The sequence below is a fragment of the Prionailurus viverrinus genome, chromosome B3 (genome assembly GCF_022837055.1).
Source record: "Prionailurus viverrinus isolate Anna chromosome B3, UM_Priviv_1.0, whole genome shotgun sequence".
NCBI classification, from domain to species: Eukaryota; Metazoa; Chordata; class Mammalia; order Carnivora; family Felidae; genus Prionailurus; species Prionailurus viverrinus.
In genome coordinates, this window is record NC_062566.1 from 139,930,913 (window position 1) to 139,956,977 (window position 26,065).

The following is a 26,065-nucleotide window of genomic DNA, read 5'->3' on the forward strand; positions in this document are numbered from 1 at the left end:
CCCGGTTTGTGGGTTTGAGCCCCACATCAGGCTCTGTGTTGACAGCTCAGAGCCTGAAGCCTGCTTCGGATAATGTGTCTCCCTCTCTCTGCCACCCCCCCACACCCGGTGTCTCTCTCTCTCTCTCTCTTTCTTTCTCTCTCAAAAATAAACATTAAAAATTAAAAAATAATTTTAATAAAAGATATGTGTTCTTCTGCTGAGCATCTTAATAAGTGTTCCAACCAGGAAATAGGCAGAAGTTAGAAAAATTAGAGATGATGGAAATGTCCAATGTGTTAACACTGGTAAGGTGGGCAGATGCAAATCCACCTGAAGATATTAGAAATTAGATTCATTTTAGAAAATAATAAATATATCTCAGAGGAAACGAAGCTAACAGGGATATGAAATAAAGAGCACAAGAATATTGGCCACTCAAATTAACACGAAGAATGGTAACTAACCAAGCACCATAAATAAGGTCACGGTGTAATGTGTGATGTGAACACAAAAATAGATAAACTTTCGACTCAGAGAGTCTATGCACATCTCTGAGAAGAAGGCATTTGGAACAACAGATATCTTATAAAGCTTAAGAAGAGGTTTCCTAAGAGGAGAACAGAAAGAAGTAAAATTCAGCCCTTAAAGTCATAGAGAGGAAAATCACACCAGGGAACCCCAGTCCAATCACTGGACCACCGTTTTCTCATTTCTGTAGCATGGGGTTAAAAGTACCCACTCCAAAGGGCGGTTGTGCAGATGAAGTCAGATGTCTGTGACACTCTATGATACTGCTTGATTTTTGCCCACATGCTCAGTAAATGTTGACTAATCAAAAGGCATCATCCACTGTCACCTACTGTCACTCCTTTTCTGACAAGGGCGAGCCTGATTTTCAATGATTGTTGAACATCCAGGACAAACTTTAACCGTTGATGGGGAGGAATTAAGCAGGTAGCCTGATGAGGTTGTAGAAACCCAGGTGGCCTGTTGGTGGAGACCCAGAGAGACCTTTGCCAAAGTCACCCACTCGCCAGTGGCCATCCTGGGCTCAGACCCAGATCTGTAACTTCCAACTCCCTGTGCTTCTATAGCTCCCTTGCATCTAAAAGAGACCTTTTTTAAAGCTTTGCAATTAATGTACATGCTTTAAGAAAGGACAGTTTTAAAAAGTCTCTGGAACCAACTAATTTGTTGTAGCAAATTAGAAGCAACATCTGAAAAATCCTTATGTTTGTCTATTTTTCCTTTGTGTGGTCTAACAGTTTTGACATAGTACATATTGTACAATGAAGCATTTTATTCCTGCCTCCCCACCCTGCCCCTGCTTGCTTGCTTTCTTTTTTTCCCGAATTGATTGGCAAGAATTCAGCTTCAACATTCAAAGTGTTTTGCTCTGTCCTTGTCTGTGTGCTCCAGGGCTCCAAGTCAAAATAAAAACTATAAAAAGAAGGTTGGAAGACAGTTCAAGGAAATTGTTCAGGAAATAGACAAGAGACCTAGGCCTGGACCAAAGAAAAGAGAAGAAAGTTAGAGATTCAACCCCGAAGTTTTGACCTCTGAAGAATGGTGTTCCAGAAAAACGTAAGAGGAAATTATCAAATCTCCCTTGGAAACATTCTTCCTCTGAAATGTTGCCAAGAATGGAAGGGCATGGGGCACCTGGGTGGCTCAGTCGGTTGGGCAGCCGACTTCAGCTCAGGTCATGACCTCACAGTCTGTGAGTTCAAGCCCCGTGTCGGGCTCTGTGCTGACAGCTCGGAGCCTGGAGCCTGCTTCGGATTCTGTGTCTCCCTCTCTCTCTGCCCCTCCCCCACTCGTGCTCTGTCTCTCTCTCTCTCTCTCTCTCAAATAATAAACATTTAAAAAAAGAATGGAAGGGCATGTTTCTGAATCAAAAGGTCTAACAGAATGAACTTAACACACAATGAATTTAACGTTAATTCAACAAATTGACCTTGCACCAGGCACTCTTCCGGGAACTTGAGATCCACGAATGTGGTGATGGAGGCCAAGATCAGAGTGTGGTTTCCAGGAGCAAAAGAACACCGAAGATTGCTAACAAACCACCAGAAGCTGGGAGAGAGAGGAGAGAGAGGCACGGAACAGATTCTTCCTCAGAGCCCTTGGAAGGAACCAACACTGAGGACACCTTGGTCTTGGACTTCTGGCTTCCAGAACTTGAGAGAATACGTTTCTCTTAAGTCACCCAGTTTGTGTTTTATTGATGCAACCCTGGGAAACGAATACAGTATGTCTTTATGTTCATACCGAAGTTTCCAATTTATAAACAATGACGAATTTTACCAGTTGGGTTTAAAGCAAATGGACTATTTAGAATCCAAGCTGCATGCACAAAAGCACCCCTCAGACACTGAAAAACCTGAATAATAACCCAGCATCACCTGGTGCTGGTCATGTATGAGTCTGCATTTTCCTAACTCAAAGAATCAAAACTAGGACCTGTTTGTCTTGCAGGAACTGTAAGATGGAGTCCGAATTGGCAGGAGACATCCAGAGTCCGCACACACCCGGGGTAGGAGGCGCGCTGGCGGCCAGGTGCTCAGCGGACGCCTAGGTCTCGGGTGCCCCCTACCGTCTGCGTTCAGTCACTGCGTCTCCCCCACCGTGGGCACGCCGGCTCCCTCTGCCCCGGGGTATTGGAGCCCTCCCTCTCAGGAAACGAGCCTTCAATTCTGCCTGGCTTGTGTCAGGGCTAGACCTCTAAGGGATGATCTGTCAACTTCGACAAACCTGGATCGACCATCTACTATGTGCCAGTCACTTCTAGGTGCTGCAGGTGCAAAATACAAGTTGCTGCCCTCCTGCAGTCACGGAATTAAGAAAGCTCCGGACGAAATATGAAGCAGGAAAAAGCAGGGAATTCTGAATGAGGGTTGCGATTTTAAACAGGGGGGTCAGGGAAGCCTCGCTGAATATGTGACATTTACGCATAGACATGAGGACACGAGGGAGAGAGCCTTGGCAGTGTCTGGGGGAAGAGGGTCCAGGAAGAGGGAACAGAAGTGTAGAAGCCCCAGGGCAGGAGCGTGGCCTGGTGAGCAAGATCCAGGAAGGAGGGTGATGGGGCTGTGTCAGGGGGCACCGGGAAGGGGAGCAGGTTAGGTCGGGGTCTTTCGGATGGGTGTTATTCTGCGTGTGGGGTTGCCACGTAGGCACAGGATGGGCAGTTAAAGGTGAACTTAAGGTGTTTATGGAGATAAACAACTACATATTGTCTGGGACATACACTAAATTATTTAGGGCTGCTAAATCTGGCAGCCCGAGCAGGGCTGGGCCAGGAGGGGAGGGTTTGAACAGAGAAAGTACTTGATCTGATATGTTTTAAAATGTGATTTTGCAATTAGCTCATTCATTCATCTGACTCCTATTTATTATTATTATTTAAGTATAATCTACCCCGCATGCAGGGCTCAAGCTCATGACCCCAAGATCAAGAGTCACATGCCCTCCTGACTGAGCCAGCCAGGCGCCCCTGACTCCTATTAATTACACTCCTATTATTCCAGAGAGTGTGCTAGGCGCGGGACATTCAGCGACAAGCAAAATGGACAGGGTTGCAGACACTTCACTTTGCCCGGAGCGCTCTACCTGTTTGGGCCTATGCTTGCCCATCCTTGGCCTTCAGAATGCAGTCAAGTTTCCCAGTCTTCAAAAACCTGCCCCAAACTTCCACCCCCGGCACTGTTTACCTACACTCAGCGAGATGGCTAAGTGTCTCCACCCATACTAACTTAGCACCTGTCTTTGCTAAACTGTGGGCTTGGTGAGGACAGGATCAGGTCTGCTTGGCTTACAGCTGATTCCCTGTGGTTAGGGCACTGCCAGGCTTAATGAGTAGGTGTTGACTAAACCTGACTCAACACCTCCCTTTTAATAACATCTGTTCTGTTAAGATCAGCTAGACTGGGCTTCCGCTGTTTGCAAGAAGGGATGTTGATGATAATCCGCCTTTTTTTTTTTTTTTTTTTTTGAGTAATCAGACCAGAGGGACAATGTGAAAAGTTGGGGCTCCCTTCTCCTATTCCCAGAGCACAGGAGGTCAGGGACTCAGAGACCAAAAAGCGCCCCGGGGGACAGTATCTTTTCAGACACTAACCCTTTGGAGTGGGTACTACCGGTTGCCCACCCAGCAACTGCTTCATGATTTAATCATGTGCTAGTTAACAAGAGAGGGCAAAATGAAGACATTTGCCAGACATCGAAAAAAGGGCGGGGGGCGTGAGGTGGAAAACAATGGCGTATCCACCTAAGGAAACATTTAAAAAATGGCATTTGCAATTGCTTAGGGGTATGATAATGATAGAATATTAAGTACAAAAAAGTAAGATAAAAGATCATATTCTTTTTTAACAAGGTCGAACTGAATGCCAAATATATACTTTTAAATAAGCCAGTGCAGTGAAAAAGGATTGTCAGGAACGATACCGAGCAACGCTGCCGTTGTTTTGGGGCGGTGGGGGATTCGGTGGTTCTTTTGTTCTCTGTCTGGTTTTCTGCATTCTCTAAGCTTTATTTAGCCACACCAAAGCTCTTGATACACGAAGTTTCCACGCCGGAAGGATTCTCGAGATACATAAAAAAAGCATTGAGTTGCAGTGTTTGAAAATCCTACTCCTGAGCCAAGCATCCCATGTATAATTTGCATTCCCCCCGTGAAAACCTTCGATTCGTGGTAAGGAGCCACTTTATTCTCTTTAAAGAGGCTCTGTGTTTTCTTCTGGCCAATAGGGATGACAGCGGGAATGACGACAGTTGCAGAGAGAGTTGAAGGCTCGAAGTCCGCCGGCAGCCCCGCGCAGGCGTAGAAACCTCATAGACTTGACGGAGGCGCCCAAACGCCAAGTGGCCGGTTAGCTCAGTTGGTTAGAGCGTGGTGCTAATAACGCCAAGGTCGCGGGTTCGATCCCCGTACGGGCCACAGAAAGGAGCTTTTTCTCCGCTTCCCCCCCCTTTTTTTTTTTACTTCATTTTATTTATTGTTATTATTTTTTGTTTGTTTAAACATGGCTTTCCCTTTTTTTTTTTTTTACTTCATTTTATTTATTGTTATTATTTTTTGTTTGTTTAAACATGGCTTTCCAGGGCTGTGAGCGAAGAGCCGCAGAATCGTTCTGGATTCGGCACCGAAGTTGGCGCAGGCAGCCACTGGGGAGAAAGGGGCAGGATCCCGCGCAAGTTCGTCCCTCCAAGTCCCCGCCCGCTGTGCGCACCAGCAGCTGTCCTTGGTTTGTTTGTTTGTTTGTTTGTTTGTTTGTTTAGGATGCTCTCAGATGCCGCTGCCAGTTGTTTCCTAATGCAGAGCTTCTGAGGACTGTCGGTGGGGTCCCCGATTTTCATGGAGTTCTTAGAATTGAAAATCGGGGTCTGGACTTAATTCATTCCACAAATGCTTAGGGAGCGCCTTCCTACTGCAGGCCCTTCGCCATTCTAGAAGCAGAACAGTAGAAGACACAAACCCCAACCCCCATGGAGCCAATGACCAGCCAACACCTGTCATGTCTTTAGTGAGACACAGTTGTGGAAGCATCTGGAAACCTTCTCTTGCTACTTTCTTCCTTTTCAGAGAGCTCTTAGGCTCCATATTTTTTCCTCTTGGTTCTGCCATTTGCAGCCAGAAGGCAACCGGGTGAATTTGTCACTTGTGGTTCAAGTCTCCGCGAGTATTCAGGCATGTGTGGTTTAACACAAAAGCCAGTTATTTTAGGGCTAATGCCATCTTATATCAGGGTCTAGTAGGAGCTCTAGCCATGTTTGAAAAGTATCCAATGAGAACATCTGCTAAACATTCACTCTTTTTCTCACATATGTGTTAAGCTCTGGTATAACTCAGTAACAGCTCAAGTCCGTAGACCAGAGTCATAAAGCCCTTGGCAAGTGCTCAGTGTGTAGTGAAACCACTCATTAAATGCCAGCGATGGGACCCTTGTTCTTCCAAAGAGGAAGGAGAACCTGGGGCTCTTGACACTGAGTATAGACCGTTTGGACGTCACACCTTGGATATCTGTGTTGGGTACCTTGTTAGATGCAGGGACCTGGCAGAAGAGGAGCCAGCTGAGATTGCTGTCCTCAGAGCAGCACACTGTCCCAAACAAGGCTGGAAGGGGTCCAGAATACACCTGTGTGGCATAAAAATTATTTTGAGCAGGAGGCATTTGAACTGAAAAGTCTTATCTGCCTAAAAGTAGAGCCTTCCCAAAAAATTCAGAAGGATTCATTTGTCATAAATTCCCTTCCCTGGGACCGATCAGGAAAGGTGGATTCTTGTCACAGGAGAGCAGTTGGAATCACACCCATACAGGCATTGTCACAAAGCTGTCATATCTCCCATCTACTCTGGTAAGGGTCCATTTATCTTTCTTAAAAGGCATTCGTTTTTCCACGAGTGCCCTTCCCCCGCTTCTCTTCTCCTATTAAGATGGTATATAGGTCCCACGTCTAACTTTCTCTATGAGTCACATTTTTATGTGAATTCCGTAGGTACATTAATAAAAATGCATGATTAAATTTTGTCTTTTCTTTTGTTAATCCGTCTTTTGTCACCTTAATTCACAGGCCCCTAAGGACTGAACCTAAGAGCATAGAAGAAAAATCTCCTCTCCCCCAACAGGCTCAAAAACATGATGAAATGGAGTACTCTGTTCTAAATGAAGAGGGCAGTTCTTGGCTTAGGGGTCAGAGAGGACCTTTCTGACATCTGAGGATGTGAGAATGAGAAGGTCTTATTTCAAAGTTAAAGAAAGAAGGATTAAGGAATTGAAACAAATTCCACAAATTTGATCTCTCCTCTGGCCACTCCTTAGTGAGGCTATTAATGAATTGTTAGAACACTGTTGGGAGCTTAGTGAATCCAGCGTGAGTATTGACTATGATGATGATGACCGCGTGGAGAGAAAAATGATCAGAAAGTCTACCAGAACCTTCGCGGACATCAGCCTGGCTCCCCAGGCTCCCCCCTTTTATGGGCATCAAGGCACTCATCATATTATACCGTAAACGCCAGTTTCCTCCTCCTCCTGCTGCTGCCTGGACCGTATGCAGAGGGCAGGACGGTCCCAAGGCAAGCACGGTGACTTACCCAGCAGATGCTTAATAACTGTTGACCAATGGCCCTACTGTCCTCTCTGGGGAGGGGAGCTGAGAAACACACATACACGAGCAGCTACAAGACTGGATGGGAAGGATGCAAAGAGCCAGTAGAGTGAAGAGGAGGGGGAATGGAAAGGTTGGGCTGAAGAAGAGGGAGTGGTAGAGCTATGATGGCTGGGACTGAAGTGTGGGGGTGGGGAGGTCCTTCCTTCCTTCCTTCCTTCCTTCCTTCCTTCCTTCCTTCCTTCCTTCTTCCTTCCTTCCTTCGGTCACATTCATCTATGCATCATTCATTCCCTGATCTGAGCTGGCGCTTGTGCTGAGCACTGTGTAATACATCATCTTGGCCCCTAAGGTGCATCCAGTATGGGTGGATGTATCGACCTGGGAACAATTTAGGGCGCACATTTGTTAAAAATGCGCACCTCAGGGGCGCCTGGCTGGCTCGGGTGGTGGAGCTGCGACTCTTGATCTTAGGGCGGTGAGGTCAAGCCCCAGGTTGGGTGTGGAGCCTATTTAAAAAAAATAAAATACGGGCGCCTGGGTGGCTCAGTCGTTATCCGCTCAGGTCACGATCTCAGGATTCAGGAGATTGAGACCTGCCTCTGGTTCTTCACGCTGACAGCCCAGAGCCTGCTTGGGATCGTCTCTCCCCCTCTCTCTGCCCCTCCCCCGCCCTCTTTCTGTCTCAAAATAAATAAACATTTAAAAATAAAATAAAACTAATTATTTTAAAAAAGGGGAGCACATTTTGGATCCCCTGCTGGATCTATATTAAGCAGAACGTGGGACTAATGCACTCTAGTGCACATGACGTCGAGAACTTTTGGATAGTGTGAACTTTTGGACAGGCTAAGGGGCTCTGGAACTCCGGAGACCTCCGCCTGGGAGGCCCTGGATAGCTCCTGGAGGAGCGACACCTGAAAATTAAATACATCAGTGACAAGGGAGAGGAAAATAAGGCCCATTCTGTCCTTGGCGAAGCGGCGACGGGGCGGAGCCAACCCAGGCCCCGCCCACCGCCCGGCTCGACCAGTTGCGGTCGCCTTCCAAGGTGTCTTGGCCTGCGGGGCACTCGTAGTCCCCCGCTCTTCCCAGGTGACGCACATTTGAGCCGCCGTCGCTCGGCGACGCGGGTTCGAGTCCCGGTCTCGGCGGCCATGGCGGACGCGGAGCCGGAGGCCGAGGACGGCAGCGAGGATGGGGGCGGCGGCGGGGGCGGCCAGGCTCCCCCCGGCCCCGGCGGCAGCGCCTCGCGCGTGGCCCCGCTGGACCCCGAGCAGCTGCGGCGGGTCCTGGAGCAGGTGACGAAGGCGCAGCCGCCGGCCGAACGGCCGCCGCCGCCGCCGCCCTTCGTCCCGCAGGACGCGGCGCGACGGCTGCGGGACGCGGCGCAGCAGGCCGCCTTGCAGCGGGGCCCCGGCGCCCAGCCCCCGCGCCCGCCGCGCCTGCTGCCGCCCCAGGTGAGGCGCCGGGAGGGACGTGGGGAAACCGAGGCCCGGAGCGGGGCCGGGCAGCGGCGCGGCAGGAGAGGCGGCGTCCTCTCCTCGGCGTCTCGCGCCCGAGAGCTCCGGGCGGCCCACACTGAGCGGTCACCGCGCCAGCGTCTGCAGCTCCTGCGACGCGCCTGCTGGGCCGCGGTCCCGCCTTCGAGCGCTGCCCGCGGCCTCCGTGCCGCCCGGCCCCTCGCGCAGGCCTGCGTCCGTTCACTCGGCGTCCGTCGAGCGCTCGCTGGGTTCCAGGCGCTGGCCTCGGCGCAAGCGCGGCCTCGCACACCCTCCGTGCAGGGCGAGAGGCAGACTCGGGGAGGGACGCGGCGGGGGCGGGGGACGCTGCTTTAGAGCGAGGAGCCCTCAGGCCTGACGCCGGAGCCGAGGCGTGGACGGATGAAAAGGAACCAGTGGGGAGGGCGGCGACTGCCAACTCGGGGGCTTGGGGCAGAACTGAGCACACAGTAGAGCGGTCTGGGGCGGGACTTGGCACCCTGGGGGGTCGTGCCCGGATTTGTAGCCGGTGCCCGGCACGGCGCCTGCCGCGCGCTGAACGAGGGAGATACGTGAGAGCACTCCGCATGCGACACCCCGTCATTTGTCCGCGTTACTACCTCCTGGGGCCCGCAGCTCTTGGTTACTGGGGGAGTGGAGACCAGAGCCTGCTCATCCAAGCCCAGGGGGTCAGGGGGAGCTCCTGCAGCCAGAGGTCCTTCCTGTCGTCTGTAAAGCCACATCCCCTTTCAGAACTGGGGTTGCACGTGACACTAGCGCTTCTCGGCCCAGAGTTGCCAGAGAGATGCCGCTTCCACTAGGAGACAGAGAGAGAGGATAGAATCAACAGTCTTCGTTGTTTTTTGTTTGTTTTGTTTTGTTTTCTTAACCGAGTGATTTTGGCCGCCGGGAGTTGTACCGGGTTGGGGGTCAGGACTGGACAGGTGTCTCGCCAAAGTTTGAGAAGACAGCTATGAATCTGCCCAAACTCCTTCCTAGAGGTGTGACCTTGAGTAACCCAACCTCTTTGGGCTTTGGTTCCCTTATTCACATTGGATGAGCTTTCTAGCTCGGACTCCCACACAGGCGGAGTCAGAAGGGCGACGGTGGCTGCTGTTTGGGTGGCTCAGTCTGTTAAGTGTCCGGCTTCCGCTCAGGTCATGATCTCCCGGTCGTTGAGTTCCACAGCCCGGAGCCTGGAGCCTGCTTCAGATTCTGTGTCTCCCTCTCTCTCTGCCTGCTCCTCCCCCCAAATAAAGAAACATTAAAAAAAGAGAGAGACGGGTGATGGTGGCTGCTGTGTACAGAGCGTCTACTCCATGCCTGGCACCACAGGGGGCTTACTTCCGGGCAAGTGCACAGAAGTGTTCGTATCAGCACTTTACAGATAAGGAACAAGCTCCGAGAGGCGGGGTGGCTTTGCCCAGGGTTCTCCCACTCCAGCACCTGTTGAAGGTGACCCCAGCTCTTTGGGTTTGGTGTGGCAGCTTGAAGAGTCCAAAAGTGACATTTCCCGTCAAATGCAAGCGACCTTAATCAGCATTAAGCAGCACGACCGTATTCTGTGGCTGATCTAATTGGGATGACATAAATTCTGCCCGCACTCACAATAATGTAAGTTGGCTGTCGAGTCAGCCCCAGCTGTGCCACGGGGGCCACCGAGGCAAACCACGTGTGTTCCTTGCACCCAAGGAGGTTATGATCTAACCAATGAGGGAAAACGTGACTCAGGTAACTTCTCATCGAGGTCGGAAAACTAGAGATAAAGGACCGATGCACTTAGAGAAAGGGAGAACTGATTTTGGGCTGAGGGGATCAGAAATGACTTAGTTGAAGAGATGGAAGTGTGGGTCCCAGTTGAAAATATGGAAGGGGACAGGCAGTGTTGGGGGGAGGGCGGAGTGTGCATTTAGAGGACCCCGGTCTCGTGGTTCTCTGCGGGGAGGGTGGTGCGGATCGGAAGGCACAGACCCAGTGGACGCACTCCCGTGGGTCGGATTTGGGCTCGCATCCCTCCCATGCTCCCCGTTCCTGCACCACAGAAACACTCCCAATTTCTTCCAATATGCTGTGCCCTTTTTCATGCGTCTGTGCATTCGCTCGTTTTTTCCTTGCACGTCAGACTACCTGTCCACCTGGCCAAAATTCCCTCCGGCCTTCTCGGGTCTCTTCTGGGAAGCCAGACCCTCCCCCACCCACCCACCAGGCTGTTCCTGCCTCCTGCCTCTCGTATCGCACCTGCTGCCCCGTGGTGTCATTGTTTCCTGTCTGCATTCCTTAGGGAACCTAGTCTGCCTTCCAGATCAGCAGTGGAGCTTTTCAAAGTACAGATTGCGGGGTGGGAGGTCCTGACTCGGCAGGTCTGCAGGTGACTGAGGCATGGGGGGGGGGGACGGGACTGCCCTCTTCCTCAGTGAGGCTAGGACTTGGCTAATGTTTTTTTTTTTTTTTTTTTTTCTAACTGAAGTATAGTTGACATACAGTATTATATTAGCTTCAGGTGTACAAGGTCGCGATTCCAGAAGCCTGGGCATTATTCAGTGTTTACCACAGTAAGTGCAGTCACCATCTGGCACCGTACAATGTGATTACAACGTTATCGACTACACTTCCTACGCTGTGCTCTTCACCTCCATGACTTACTTATTTTATAACTGGAAGTTTATACCTCTTAATCCCCTTCACCTATGTCACCCACCCCCTCACCCACATTGGCCTGCTTCTGTGTAGGTGTTGGCACACGGAGATACCTTGTACAAGTTTGCTGAGTGAAATAAACATATACCAAAGTATCAAGCATGATACCCACCTGGTAAACTCGTGGGGAGCCGATTTAAAAATTAGACCAGTTTTGCCACTGAAGTATTCCTAAAACAGTAGGATTTGGGGTGTGTGTGTGTGTGTGTGTGTGTGTGTGTGTGTGTGTTTAACGGCATTATCTGGTCATATCCTAAGAGCTTAGACATTCTAAATGGTAGTAAGTGAAACAACTGTGATTATTAAAAGATAGTTGTCATTTGATTCACAGGTGGCCCAGGACTGGCCCTCAGGGGCCTCAGGGCACCAGCTGTGTACCTAGTGGATTGTGTCTGCTGTTTGTGGTACATGTGGAACACACACACAGACACATGTACTCCCGCGTGGTTTCGGTGGGAGTTTTCATTCTGCTCCGTGTGACGCTTGTATTGACCCCCCACTTGGTGTGGGGTCGAGTCCAAAGAGGGCCTGTTGGTGGCCCCAAATCAGTGGTTCTCGGCTGGGGGCACTTGGCAGTGTCTGGAGACATTTTTGTCCCAAGAGAGGGCGTGCTACCGGCATCTAGTAGGTGGAGGCAGGGACACTGCTCAACATCCTGCAGTCACAGGATGGCCACCACAATAAAGAATTAATGGTCTGAAATGTCACTTGTGCCCAGGCTGGGAAAACCTGCTCTGGATGATGAGGTTCATCTTTCTTTCCTCTCTGGAGAAGGATACTGATTCTTTCTTTCTTTCTTTCTTTCTTTCTTTCTTTCTTTCTTTCTTTCTTTAATTTTTTAAAATTTTAATTTATTTTTTAGAGAGAGCACAAGTGGGGGAGGGGCAGAGAGAGAGGGAGACACAGAATCCGAAGCAGGTTCCAGGCTCTGAGCTGTCAGCACAGAGCCCGACGCGGGGTTCGAACCCACAATCCATGAGATCATGACCTAAGCCAAAGTTGGACGCTCAACTGACTGAGCCGCCCAGGCTCCCTGATGCTGATCGTTTTTGCAGCGTGAGGCCATGAGCCTTGTGTCTTGCTGCCTCCCCTGAGCCCATGACAGGTGTATACCTAACATTGTGTCTGGCACATAGTAACTGCTCAGTCATTATCTGTGGAATATTGTCGAGGGCAGCCCTCCCCTTCGGTGGGCGGTTAGCTCTTGCAGACCGTGCTGCCTTGACCCTCCCAAGACCTACATCTTTGTACCTATGCCAGTGTTTCTTATGGAACCCAAGAAGCAGAATTGCCACATCAGGAAGTCCATGCACTGAACGCTTTCTTAGATGTTAAAAAGTTGTTGAAGATAGCATCCCGCTCCCAGGTATGTGCCCTGGAGAAACTCACACACGTGCACACAGACACCCGCGAAGGTTACACGCAGACAAGAGCGCGAGGTTAGGGACACTTGCCCGTCAACGGGAGAGTGTTCTCAGACTGCAGAGGAAATGAGAGCTACACACCGCGGTGTGGATGAATTTCACAAGCCGGACAGGAAGTAACACACCTGAAAACGCTGCACCCGCTTGCAGCAGGTCATGTACGCTTACGTGAAGTTTAAAAACACGCCAAAACCGAAGTGCATATTTTGGGGGGTAGCTCCGTAGATAATATAAAAATGCGTGTGAATGACAAATAGCCCTCAGGAAGGCACGCAGGCTGGGAGAACAGCACAGAGCTTCACCTGAGAGGGAAGTGCTGCATGTTTTAAGGCAGGTGGTGGGAACCTGTGTTACATTGCTCCTTATGGCTTTTTTGTTTCTAGGATTTCATGAAAAATTGAAAAAGAAAAAAAAAAGAGCATATGTATTAAACTGAATCCGGGTTAGAGTACTAAGAATTCCAAGTAAATACAAATTTACTGTAAAGAAGGATATTTCTTATTAGTTCATGAAATCAATTTAGTAGATTGTGACTACATTTATTTAGTTATTTATTTATTTATTAAATGTTTATTTTTGAGAGAGAGAGAGAGAGAGCCCATGAGCAAGCAGAGGAGGGTCAGAGAGAGAGGGAAACACAGAATCTGAACAGACTCCAGGCTCTGAGCTGTCAGCACAGACCCCCATGCAGGGCTCAAACCCATGAACTGCGAGATCATGACCTGAGCTGAAGTAGGATGCCCAACAGACTGAGCCACCCAGGCACCCCTGTGTTTATTTTTTAAATGTTTATTTTTGGGGGGGGGGGGGATAGACAAAGTATCCAAAGCAGGCTCTGTGCTATCAGCACAGGGCCCAATAGAGGGCTCAAACTCATGAACCAGGAGGTCATGATCTGAGCCAAAGTCAGACACTTAACTGAGCCACCCAGGGGCCCCTTGACTAGTATTTTTTTAAAAAACAACGTAGGAGGGGCGCCTGGGTGGCTCAGTCGGTTAAGCGGCTGACTTCGCTCAGGTCATGATCTCACGGTCTGTGGGTTCGAGCCCTGCGTCGGGCCCTATGCTGACAGCTCAGAGCCTGGAGCCCATTTTGGATTCGGTGTCTCCCTCTCTCTGCCCCTCCCCTGTTCATGCTCTGTCTCTCTCTGTCTCAAAAATAAATAAACATTAAAAAACAACGTAGGATAAATCCTATCAGAAGGCATTTGTATAGATATGTTAAGTGGTTTCATGAACTTTTAATTTGTTTATGCAAATATTTCCACATGCACATATGGATGTGATGTCAAGTGTATCACTAGAAACAGTACAGGTACGTTAAATAGACTCACATATAAGATGGATTTTATAATTTAGAAACACGTGTGATAATACAGTTAAGATGAGAGCAAAATTGTAGAACCGTTGATAAGCCTAACGCTTTTCTCTTTCTCTCCTTAAGCAACTGGAAGCCATTTGTGTCAAGGTAATATCTGCAGAAATGACAGACCAGGAAAGGCCGACGCCCCCACTGGCCACCCTCCAGCCCAGGACAGCCGGGCTGAGCCAGCCGCCCAGGGGGGCGCCCGGCGTGCTGGGGCTCCGGGCACAGCCGCGCTTCCCGAGTAACTCCCCTCCGATTCGGGTGTTTGTACAGAGGCCACTGCCCGCCCTGCAGCTGGTGGCTCCGCAAGGACCGGGCGCCACGCCGGCCCCTCCGTCAGCGTCTGACCCACCGGCGGTGACATCTGTTTCACCCGGTTCAGCGAATTTCTTTATTTCCAGCTTGCACACAAAACACACGGAGAAGCTAAAAAAATCTTTAAAAGTGAAGACGCGTTCTGGACGGATATCTCGACCGCCCAAGTATAAAGTCAAAGATTATAAGTTCATCAAGACGGAGGACCTGGCTGACGGTCGCTTGTCAGATTCTGACGATTACTCAGAGCTGAGTGTGGAAGACGACGACGACCAGAGGGGAAAGCGGGCGCTGTTTGACCTGTCGAGCTGTTCCCTGAGGCCCAAGACTTTCAAGTGTCAGACGTGTGAGAAGTCCTACATAGGAAAAGGGGGCCTGGCCCGGCATCTTAAACTCAATCCAGGCCACGGCCACCCAGAACCGGAGGTGTCTCTGTCTGAGAAGGCCAACGGGAGCACGACCCGAGGCTGCGCCGAGGGCAGGACGGCTAGCCTACCGTCCCCGGGGCTGCCCACGTCAGCTCTTCTGGGTGAGGAAGGGGCCCAGTCACCACCGTGTGGCCTGCAGGTAATGTTTCTACTGGTGACCGTGTCCTTCCTGCCCATCCCGAAGTGAGGCTTTATGGTATCTGATGGGGGTTCAGGTGAAGGCTCAAGTAGGTCCAAGGTCACGGCAGGGGCTCTGAGACACCCCCGCCCCCCCCCCCCCCGCCCCCGGTCTGTACGGCCGCCCGACCAGCAAGGCACCGTGCACCCTCTGTGTGGGGTACTCGCCAGCCTCATTGGGCGTGTTCGAGGGGAACATAGCCGCAAATTCTCTAGCTCTGGTCAGCGACGCGAGCCGCAGAGCACTCCTGTCTTGCTGCTGAAGTCACAGCGGGCCCTGAGAAAGGTCTCAGTTGGGAGCGGTGGTCCCCGGGGCGCTTCCTGGAGTGTCAGCAGCGACATGCCGTCTTCGCGTCTTGCCCCTTTGGAAACTCACAAGCAGACAAGGCAGGTCGAAGCCACTCTGACTTTGCACCACCACGCCACAGTTGAGGGACAGCAATTTCAGGTTCCTAAACGTGTCCTGTGCCCTCGTGTGCCGCATACGAGCGGTCAGGTATTTACGAAATGCGGACGGATCACTTGAACGAACGGCAGACCTCTGTGGTCACCCTCACCTGCTTCGCTTGAACCTCCCTGCTTCCTTCTCCTTTGACTTGTGTTGGCTTTTATTTGTGTCTGTGCTTCTGGCTAGGCAATTGTATTTGCAGTTCCTGAAATGTTAGACAAACCAGCACTGGAACTGACTCGGCCGTCGCTGGGAGTTTGTGATTTTAGTGACTCGGAAGATGTTGTTAACGAGAGCCTGTCTGCTCCGGCCACCTCATTCCCTGCAGCGGGATGGGGGTTCCTGAAGGAGGGGTGAGGCTGGTGGCCGCTTTGGCTTACAGATGGGTTCCTTGGGGCCTGAACAGATCTTGTCTGGGCCCGGCTTATCTGTACTGAGGTCTAGTGGCAAGAACCACGGAACAGCCCCGTGTGAGGATTCAAAAGTACTCTCTCCCCTGTAGCGTTAGCCTGAGTACTAGTAACACGGACACCAACAATATACTGTTGATTGCACGCCTCCTTGAGGCGGGAGGGTTGTAAGTCTTCTCCATCCTGTGAGAGCCCCGAAAGTCAGGTGCAAGACAAGTGCATGGGGCTCAGAGGATGGTGGGCATCCCGTCGGGGCACACCTAGGACTCTGCCAGGTGGGAACGAGACTGAGGTTGGGGTCTTCTGACTTCAAAGCCCACACTGTAGGCTGCCTTGTTGGGGAAGGTTCTGCACTCCTCATGGCTGGTAAAACCCCAATTTTTGAGAAACCTCTCTACCTTTCTTTTTTCTTTTTAATATTTATTTATTTTTGAGAGAAAGAGAGAGAACGTGTGAGCAGGGAGGGGGAGAGAGAGAGAGAGGGAGAATTGCAAGCAGGCTCCTCACTGTCAGTGCAGATACTGACTCGGGGCTCAAACTCACGAACTGAGATCGTGACTTGAGCCGAAATCAAGCGTCAGACGCTCAACCGACTGAGCCACCCAGGTGCCCCTCTCTCTCTACTTTCTGAAGTTGCAATGGGACCACGGTGATTTATAGTTCATCATCCAAACCAGGACATTCTGAGAGTGAGAGGGGCACTATTTACAATTCCAAGGGACAACAGGTGTGTGCGGGAGTGTCTCGGGTTGACCGGCACGTCCTACTTCCTCCAGTGATGAAATGCGACCCCACGGCAGAAGCAGCGTGTAGATTCCAGAGTCCCCGAGTGCAGGCCTGGCCTCGGGCATGGTGGCTGTCCAGACTGCGTGGGAGGGGTGCCTCCAGCTGCTGCGGTGGGGAGGGACACGCAGGCCTGTGTCTCTCCTGTCCTTCCCCGTGAGCAGACTCACGGCACCTAGGGCCACAGACAGACCTGGCGTTGCTCCTGCAGCTCCACTAGTGAAGACGTAGAGGGAAACTTCTGTAAGAGTTCAGGGGACTTACTTTGTGCCGGCTGCCACGTGAAGTGTGTTCCTTGAGTCCATTTAAGCTTCCAGCAGTCCTGGGAGATGCAGGTGCACTGTTCCCGTTTTCAGAGGGGGAGTTGGCACCGAGTGAGGAAGTAGCTGGCGTCAGATCCAAGAGTCTGTCCAAAAGCCGTGCAAATCCACGAGACAGAGAGTAGACTAGCAGCTCCCAGGGCCGGGGGGCAGGGAAGAATGAATGATGCTGACGGGTACAGGGGTTCTTTTGCAGGGGGGAGTATGAACATGTTTTGGGATTAGATGGTGGTGATGGTTACACACCCGTGTCAGTGCATGAAAATCTGAACTATAGATGTTCAAAGTATGAGGGTCATGGTATTCGAAATATACCTGATAAAAAATAATAAAATTTTTAAAAGTCACGCGTAAGGTATGAATGACCGAACTTCAGGTTCAGTTTTAAGATGACGGTGGTGTCAGAGAAGTCTCCTGTTTCATTTTGGGCAACATCCAGGGTTATGGCTGGCCAACCCAGACTTACCGGCTGGCTAATACCAGATGTCGCAACAAGGAACTCTGTTGGGAAAGTTTAAGGTGCGTCGATTATAGTTAATGTGTCTTGATAATGCAGAGAAGAAATAATTTCTCAAGTTCTTTGCTTTTGACGTGACACTGTTTGGCTCTCGGGTTGTCACTATGGCGTATAAAGTATGATTCTTTCATTTCTGTTTTGGGCGCGTAACGCTCTCTAGAATAGCCAGTCTGTAGAAGTCGAAGACGCCTTGGTGTCTGAACCAGAAGATGGAAATTATTCGGCCTTCGTGGGATCAGAGAGACACCCAGGCCCTAGACGAATCGAGTTCGCAGCAGCCCCTGCAGAGGCCAGCGAGGCCGTCCTTGGGCGAGGCGGAGCCGCTCACCCGCGTGGGCACGCCGGTGCCTGTGTGGCAGGTGCACAGAGCGCCTCGGTGGCCAGAGCCCGGCTCAAGGAGGTGCGTGGCTCTTAGACCCTGTTCTCGAAACCCGTGTCTTTGGCATGGCGTGTGGCAATCCGCTGGTAGGTTTCTGAGTCAAAAGTAAAACACCCAGAGCAACGAAATAGTTCGCCTGAAACGTATTTGGACGAAGTGTGTAATAACTTCAGGAACAGTGTTACCTGAAATAATTCTAGGTTTACCGGTTTGGAATAACAAGAGGGCTTTCGGGCTGCCTGCCGTTACACGTTTGGGAATGATCGTAAGCTATGTTTTCATATAAGCAGTTGAGGAGACAGGCAGTTTCTATTTTCCTGTACAAAATTTTAAGGTACAAAATCATGTTTCAGGTTTTGAACCCTGGAATCTCCATTCCAGTCCCTTGAAAGTAAGCTTGGTGAACTTAAGGGGACTGATTTAGAAAAGTGGGACCCTAAATTCATCCCGACTGTCTTTGGCTCGGAGGCATTTATTTGCCTGGTAACGGCCAGCTGCGTGTCTTAAAGAAGTGAACAGGAGCAAAGAGAGTGTGAAGTAGTGAGTGAGCGAGACAGCTGCTCTCAGAGTGGCCACCAGGGAACCAGGGCCTCCAGAGTCACACACAAGGGGACGAGAGGTTCTCGGTGAGGAAGCTTTCCTAGAAAGCGTCATGAGCTTACATATTCTAGCTGGAAGTTTAAACCCAGTGACTTCGCTTTCCTCTCATTGGGCTTGTCGATTGATCCTGGATGACAGATTTTAGGAGCAGGAGGGAAGGTGGTCCTCGACTGGATTCAGTCATTAACACTTGAAATACCGCCATCTATTGAGCACTGTGCACAGCAGCTCGGCCACGCTCCCCGCCCTGCCCCCGTGCTAAGTTCCAGGTTTACTTCATTTCATTGGTTCCATAATCATTATCTCCACCTAATAGACGATGAACCCGAATGGTTCGTGAGCTCCCTGTGCCTCTTAAGACTTCCTGTCTCTGAGACTGGTCCCTTCCCCGCCCACGTCATTGCCGCCCTGGGTGACCTCCTCCGTCTGGTTTCTCAGGCCATCCTCCCTCGCGGACACCACGTACTTTCTGTACCTGCTAATTCACTTGGCTCCTGAGCCTCAGCGCTCCCACGGGGCGGCCCGGCCTGTACCTCCCCCGCCCTCCCCTTCCAAGGGGAGCCCCCAAGCCCGCTTCCTGTCTAACTTGCCCGGGGGTCTGCCCTGCACCCAACTGGGAACCCACAGTCATTCATGCTCCTCCCCTAGTCCTGAGGACTGTGCCCTCCCCACATCCCTCTCCCCACACCCCTCTCCCCACACCCCCCACCCCTGCATTCACCTCGGGGCCTCCTCTTCTTTGGCCTGTCCTTTGGCGGTGGTCTCCCAACCGCAGGCTGCCCCACGCTTGTTTGCATTTTCATCTCTGGCACTAGTTGGTGCCCCCGGAGAGCAGGGAACACCGTTCCTTCTCCAGCACCTGGTACCCCCTCTAAGCTCAGCCGTCCCAGGGGAGTCAAACTTTGATTCCAGAATTGGTCACAGACTTTGTTAACGGATCAACGAGTGAGATCGTTAACAAACAGAATGTTAGAGAGTCGCTTAATCACTGCGATTTGGGGGAACTTTAGGTCTTTTATACTCTTCGGCGCCAACTTTTTGGCTGCTGGGGATTATTTCGGGGCTTTTGAAGCTGTTAAATGCTTTCTTCTGGCAGTTTCTCCAGCAGTGTGACCGAGAGGCTCTCGTGGACCTGGTGCTGCCTCAGCTGGCTCAGGTGGTGACCGTGTACGAGTTTCTTCTGATGAAGGTGAGTCTCCTGAGCGTGTCTAGAGGACGCACGGCCGATTTGAAGTTATTTTGAAAGACATCCTTCGCATTTGTTTTAGAACGAGCCGGGCCGTTTGGAATCGTGTCCCTCCTCCGGGACAGAGCTGAGGGGAGCCTGCCGGCCCCACTGGTGCCTGCTCGGCCAGGTCTCCCAGAGGCTGCTCAAGGACCCCCTTGCCTGTTTTAACCTCATGTGGGAGGCAAGAAAGTGGTGGCGGCAAAGCAGGGCCGGCCCCCAGCCCCCGTCACCTTCCTCTCGGGCACCTCCTCCCTGGTGAGCCCGCTCTGACTCGGAGAGGCGCCAGCACAGCTCCCGGGAGGAGTGAAGGCCCGGGCCCCTCCTGCCTGCCAGCCGGTCCCCAGGACCTTTCCATCTCCCCTTCCTGCTCCCCCTGCGACCCCTTCTTCGGGGCTCCGGCCCACAGTCCCCCTGCGGCTGTCACCCTGGAGGTGGTCTGCTCTGTGACCCCGTCCGGGGCCGGGCACATGTGGGCTGTCACTGGCGAGCGGAGGAGATGATGGTCCACGGCCGGCCTGACAAGCTCGTATCCTTCCCGCCTCCAAGCCCCTGTATTTGTCATTTCGTTGCCTCTGGTTTAAACATTTCTTGTCACCTTTATCTTCACAAAGGTTGAGACAGGTCATCTAGCAAAACCTTTGTTCCCAGCTGTGTATAAGGAATTTGAAGAGTTGCATAAAAGGGTTAAGAAAATGTGCCAAGATTACCTCAGTGGTTCTGGTCTGTGTTCCCAGGAGCCTCTGGAAATAAGCAACGACAAGGTAACAGTCTCACCTGGGAAAAAAGTTTTGCCTTTAGATTTGCTAAAAGAAGGATATCCGTGTAAAGAGGAGAATGTTGTTATTTTTACTTATTTATTTTTTTTAAGGAACCTCTATGCCCAACGTGGGGCTGGAACTCATGACCCCGAGGTCGGGAGTCGCTTGCTCCACTGACTGAGCCAGACAGGCACCCCTGAGGAGCCTGTTTTCAGTAGTGACATCTTCATAGTCCACTGCTTTTCAGCTCTTTTTCCCACCAAATGACTGTTTTATTTTAGTTTATTTATTTTGAGAGAGAGAGAGAGAGCGCGCGTGTGGGAGGGGCAGAGAGAGAGAGAGAGAGAGAGAGAGAGAGAGAGAGAGAAAGAGAATCCTAAGCCAAATGCGGGGCTCGAACTCATGAACCATGACATCATGACCTGAGCTGAAATCAAGAGTTGGAAGCTTAACCAACTGAGGCTGCTGGGCGCCCGACATTTTTTTTAATGTTTATTTTTTGAGAGAGACAGAGTGTGAGTAGGGGAGGAACAGAGAGAGAGGGAGACACAGAATCTGAAGCAGGCTCCAGGCTCTAGGCTCTGAGCTGTCAGTACAAGCCCGACACAGAGCTCGAACTCATAAACAGTGAGATCATGACCTGAGCTGAAGTCGGCCACTTAACTGACTGAACCACTCAGGCACCCCCCCTCCCCCCACATTTTTTTTAATATAAAAGCAAACGGTGCTTGTTTCAGAAAACTCAGGAATGCGGACGGGCTGACTGAACCTTGAAAGGTCCGGAACAGTCTCACTCAGTGGTGACTGCAGTGCTTACTGCGGGCTGGGGGACGGTGACCATAGATCCCGTCCGTGGCTGTTTAGACACAGTTCTCATTCCCCTGTCATTGTCTCCATCAAGTTGCCTCTGGCTGTACTGGGTCCTGGGTCCTGGGTAGAAATCTGGTTTGAACTGATGTGGTTTTACTTGTTTTGGATAAAACCCTTTGCTGGGCTTAGCATGCCCCACGTGGCCACATCATTCAGGGGTCCGTGCCGGCCAGGTCCCCAGGTCTCAGGCCCACCTTGAAATGGAGCACTGAGTGATGCCATGCTTTTAAGTAATGCTTGTTTATTTAAAAGCATACTTGTACAATGGTAGCTGGGGCACACTCGTGTCTCAGAGACTGTCTCTAAACTACTGAAAATACTTGTAGGTTTAGAGAAGGAAAATGTGGGGCAGCGGGGGCGGGAACCTGCTGGTGGGCGGTGAAGGTTAAATGGATCATTGTGTTGGGGTCAATCATGGGAGGGGTCTTTCTGGGTCAGTGCAGTCCTTACTGCTGGAGGGGGTAGTTTCGGTTCCCATCAGGGTACGCTTTGCCCTCAGGGTCTGCTGCCTGAGCCAGGGGACCCTGGAAAGGAGAGCCCCACTAGTGCGTCTGAGGGCAGGAAGGGGCAGCCACAGCCCTCTTTCACAACTATAAGGAACACTTGGGCCGTGTTGCTTCAGCTGCTCTTAAGATTTCATTGACCTGGTCATGGGTCTGCCCCCCTTCCCCTGTTCTTAGGGTTAGCGTCACGCAGACTAGGTTACTTCCGTAGCAAGAAGTCTTGATCCACACTCTGACAGAATGAGGGTTGTTTTGTTTTTGTTCTTTTTTTGGGGGGGGGGAGGGGTTTGGTCATTAGTTTTATACAAATGCAACATTTATTTATTAAAGCTTATGTATTTATTTAGAGAGAGAGACAGAGTATGTGCTGGCAGAGGAGGGGCAGAGAGAGGGAGAGAGAGAATCGCAGGTGGGTTCCGTGCTGTCAGTGCAGAGCCCGACGTGAGGCTCGAACCCACCAACTGTGAGCTCGGGACCTGGGCCGAAATCAAGAGTCGGATGCATAACCGACTGAGCCATCCAGGCGCCCTAAGAGTCACGTGTTTTTTAAACTGTGAGCTCGGCAGGTGTGGGTGTCCTCCTGTCACAGGGCGGACTGGACACACACAGCTGCTGTGCACGCCTGTCAGGACCCACACTCGCAGGCAGTTCAGGCCGAGCCACGGCCTCCTAGGGGCACAGACCGTGGCTTAGCTTGCAAGGGGACACAGACAGGCTGGGAGGCACTGAACTCGAGGGGCTGCCTGTCCTCTGCTCAGACCTTGATCTGCTGCCCCTCCTTCCCTGCCTCCTCCCCTCCTGCTCCGTGGTCCCTTCCTGTGTTCACGTGTAAACAGTGACAGCTGTTGCTTCACAGAATGCCCCCAGGGCAGCTGCAGCCCCCTCACAGGACCAGGAAGATTCCGGGAGCACAGAAGCCGGGGCCCAACATGACCCTCAGACTCCCAGACCCTCACCCTGTCCACTGCCTGCAAGAGGAGATATTGTTCTGGAATGGGTGGGATTGTTTTCTGCCGGTTCCAGTGGAAATCAAAAACAGGAGAACAGGAGGCGAGCAGTCACTCCGGTGTCCGATGCCGTCTGACTGCCGACGACACTGAGGACAGCGTAGTGAATTAAAAAAGAAAAACCCCTTTGGTGTCTGCTCTGCACCGTGCTAACACAGAACCTTCTGGTTCTGATAGGACCCGTTTTCTCCCCAGCTGTTCCACGGAACTTCTCACGTGTCTTTGTTTCTCCCGTCGTTCGGGCGGCCCCTCTCGGACGCGCCTCGGCCCTGCCATTACTGTCGACGTGCTGCTGAGCGCAGCTCCTCTCTGTCGCCCTCCCTCCTCAGGTGGCCGAGTCTTTAGGAATCACAGAATTCCTGAGGAGGCGGGAAGCGCGCACAGAGTGCGTCCCAGCGCAGCGCACCAGCGGGGACACGGGCCGGGACCCCCGGGCCGAGCTGGAGGAGGCCGGCCAGCAGAAGCGGGGAAACGAGGTGGGTGCCGTCGAAGGGGGTGCGGTGCCGAGTTTCGGCGCTTTGACTGCAGCCCACGGCGCTGTCTTCCGGGGAGGAGCGGTGCGAGCCTGCCCGCTCCCTCCTAGGCTCAGCTCCCTGGGTGTCCTCTTCGCAGACTGCGGACGGGGCGCCGGCCTGGGTGAAGAAGACCAGAAGAGACCCTCTGCCCCAGGACACCACTGACGGCGGAGCCCCAGCCGCCAACCAGGGTAAAGCACTCCCCGTGGTGTGCGCCCCGCGCCTCCCAGGCCTGCTTCTCACTCCCGGGTGCCCCTGTGGCCGGATTGAAGAGAACCTGGTTTCTCTCAAGTCTTATCCCCACCTCCCGGGGTCCTGTGGTTCTCTCTCGTTCCCTGTAACTCTCGAGGTCTGTGAGGCTCTCTCGAATCCCTTATTGAAACGAAGAGCCCATGTCTGGGGCCTGGCTGTAAGTGCCGGCTGAGGTTTAACCCTGGAAACAAGCCCTCCTCTGGTCTTTATTCTGTTCGAACCAGAACCTCTCAACCAGACCCCGAGCCTACAGCGCACTGAGAATGGTTCTGCTGCTTCCTAAAACTGCCCGATACCCTGCTTGACCCTCAAGTCTCCAATGGAAAGAGGCATTCTGCTCTTTAGAACTTACGACTGAATTCTGCTGCAGGGGAGGGCAGCTTTATTCAGGGAGAGCAGTGGAAACCCGGGCCCCTGTTGGCCACACGGCTCCCCTCACCTGACTAATCAGTATCGCCTCTGAACTTCACCCACACTTGGAAGCTGCCAGTCCCGAGTAGCAAGGAGAGTTTACGTGTCCACGCGTTCTGCCAGGAAGTTAATCTGGACCTGCTGGTCTTGGATAGCGAGCGCAGTGAGCAGGCCGTGTCACGGCACGTGGACGCTTACCTGTTTCTCTTGAACTGTTTAGGTCCTGCCCCTCCAGCGAGCGGGAACGCCCCTCACCGTCCGGAAGGAAGCCACACGGCGCCGGTGTCTGGTCGAGCGGGCCGGCAGCTGCAGGCATTTGCTGACCCCGAGGCCAAGAGCGGGTGTGGGGCTCCTGCTCTCTCGTGCGAGAACATCAGTGGGCTGAGTCTGTGTCCTCAGTCAGGAGAGCCCGGGACGCACACACAGGGGTGCGGGCCAGCCCTCCCTGGAGAGAATGCTCAGGAACGCTCCGCAGACTGGAACGGAACTGGAAACAGCCTGGGCAGCGGGGATCTCTGCAGGACCCTGATGTTCCCTGGAGGGGTGGCATCCCTGCCGCCTTCCGGGTCTGGAGACCTTGAGAGGCATGGCTGCCTCTGGAAAGGCCCACGGTCTGGCCCCAGCGATGTCCTGTTTCCAGAGGCTGCCGGCCCTCTGCTGGAGAGGGTTTTGTCTGTGGACGTGGGGCCAGCTGACTGCGTCCCCAGGACCGTGCCCGAGCCGGGGCCTCAGCCGGCCCAGGCTGGGTCGCTGCCCACCGATGGTGGCCAGGGAAGCCATGCAGGGGGTGTGGACCACTTCCCCGCGGGGCCTGAGGCGCACGCTGACCAGAGAGAACTGGAGAGCATTGTTGCTGCTGGAGAAGCCGTGGCTTTTGAAATCACCAATGGGTGCCATGAATTTTTGTCTCAGGGACAGGAACAGATATTTATTCAGACTTCCGATGGCTTGATCTTGTCCCATCCGGGTTCCGTGGTGTCCGGGGAGGAAGATGTTGTCATAGTGGCCGGTATGGAGGGGCCTGCCCTGCAGACAGCCCCCCCGGAAGGGGTCCCTCTAGAAACCACGGAGGCAGAGCCCTCACAGTGAAGCAGAGCCGGACCTCAGTCCTGGACGTGTGTGTGTTTTATCCAAAGAAGGTCTATGTGAAGTAATGTGTATTTTTCTACTGTGAATACAGACACAAATGAACATCTTATTTATAAAGAATGATGTCTTTTTACTTGACTGTCTGTCTACCTTCTGTATCTTGCTTGCCTTCGTGCTGATGGCAGAGCGGTCCCCTGACGCAGCCAGCCTTAGAGACGACCCACAGTTAGCACCACGACACTGTTACTTGCCACCTTGCTCCCCCAGAACCATGTCCCCTTCTCTCCTGGGTGATGTGCTGCTTTCCCGCCACATCTGGGTTTATTAAGGAACTAAGTTCGCCATCCTGCCCCCACCCCCGGGAAGTAGGAAAGAAAATCGTTTCTGCTTGTACTTAATGCATGAGGGGCCCACCGCAGGGGGCAGCTGAGGTCAGAGCCCCAGTCCTCTGGGGTCTCGCTCACAAAGTCACCTGTTAAGGTCTCTTCTCTTTTGAATGTTTTCCTTGGCTTTGTTCTGCGGAGCGAAAAAGGAAGGTGATTTGTCCACCTTCAGACAGCACAGGTGTCCTCTCCCCCAGGGAGACTGTCAGGAGGGACCCCGAGCAGGCAGTGCCGGGGATCCGGGCTATCCCCCACCCCCGGGCCCTGCTGTGCAGACGCGGGCCTCGTCCCCAGCCATCTTCCTGTCTTCTCGCTTGATCTCAGAGCCGGTTTGACAGAGAAGGGCGGTGTCCCAGGACACAGCAGCCAGCAAAGAGCAAGCCACGGTATGTCCTGCGGCCTCGAGCGTTTCTCAGGAGCCCGGAGCGAGTCCCGTCCTGGGGCCCTGGAGTGGGGACCGAGCCTCCTGCCTGGGGATCGTTCAGAACCCTCGTCAGGCACCTAATGCAACAGACTGAGTCCAACCTGGCCCCGTGGTCCGTGGTCTGGACCCAGGCCCTTTAAATACAAATTTAGTTTCAATTTATAGGATATTACGGAACATCCCAGC

At 52.4% G+C, this 26,065-nt stretch overlaps 1 protein-coding gene and 1 non-coding gene across 2 annotated transcripts; both read left to right on the forward strand.

Moving 5' to 3' along the window:
- The first annotated feature begins 4,850 nt into the window (after positions 1–4,850).
- Positions 4,851–4,924, forward strand: TRNAI-AAU (transfer RNA isoleucine (anticodon AAU)). The gene has a single exon. It is a non-coding gene; the product is annotated as a tRNA-Ile (tRNA).
- Positions 4,925–8,206: 3,282 nt separating this feature from the next.
- ZNF839 (zinc finger protein 839) lies at positions 8,207–25,170 on the forward strand. Its single transcript, XM_047864160.1, has 8 exons — positions 8,207–8,555; positions 14,141–14,944; positions 17,621–17,860; positions 19,536–19,628; positions 20,279–20,428; positions 23,135–23,281; positions 23,418–23,511; positions 24,204–25,170. Exons 1-8 carry the CDS (start codon positions 8,253–8,255, stop codon positions 25,070–25,072), a joined length of 2,700 nt encoding a protein of 899 aa, XP_047720116.1. The 5' UTR covers positions 8,207–8,252; the 3' UTR covers positions 25,073–25,170.
- The last annotated feature ends 895 nt before the right edge of the window (positions 25,171–26,065 follow it).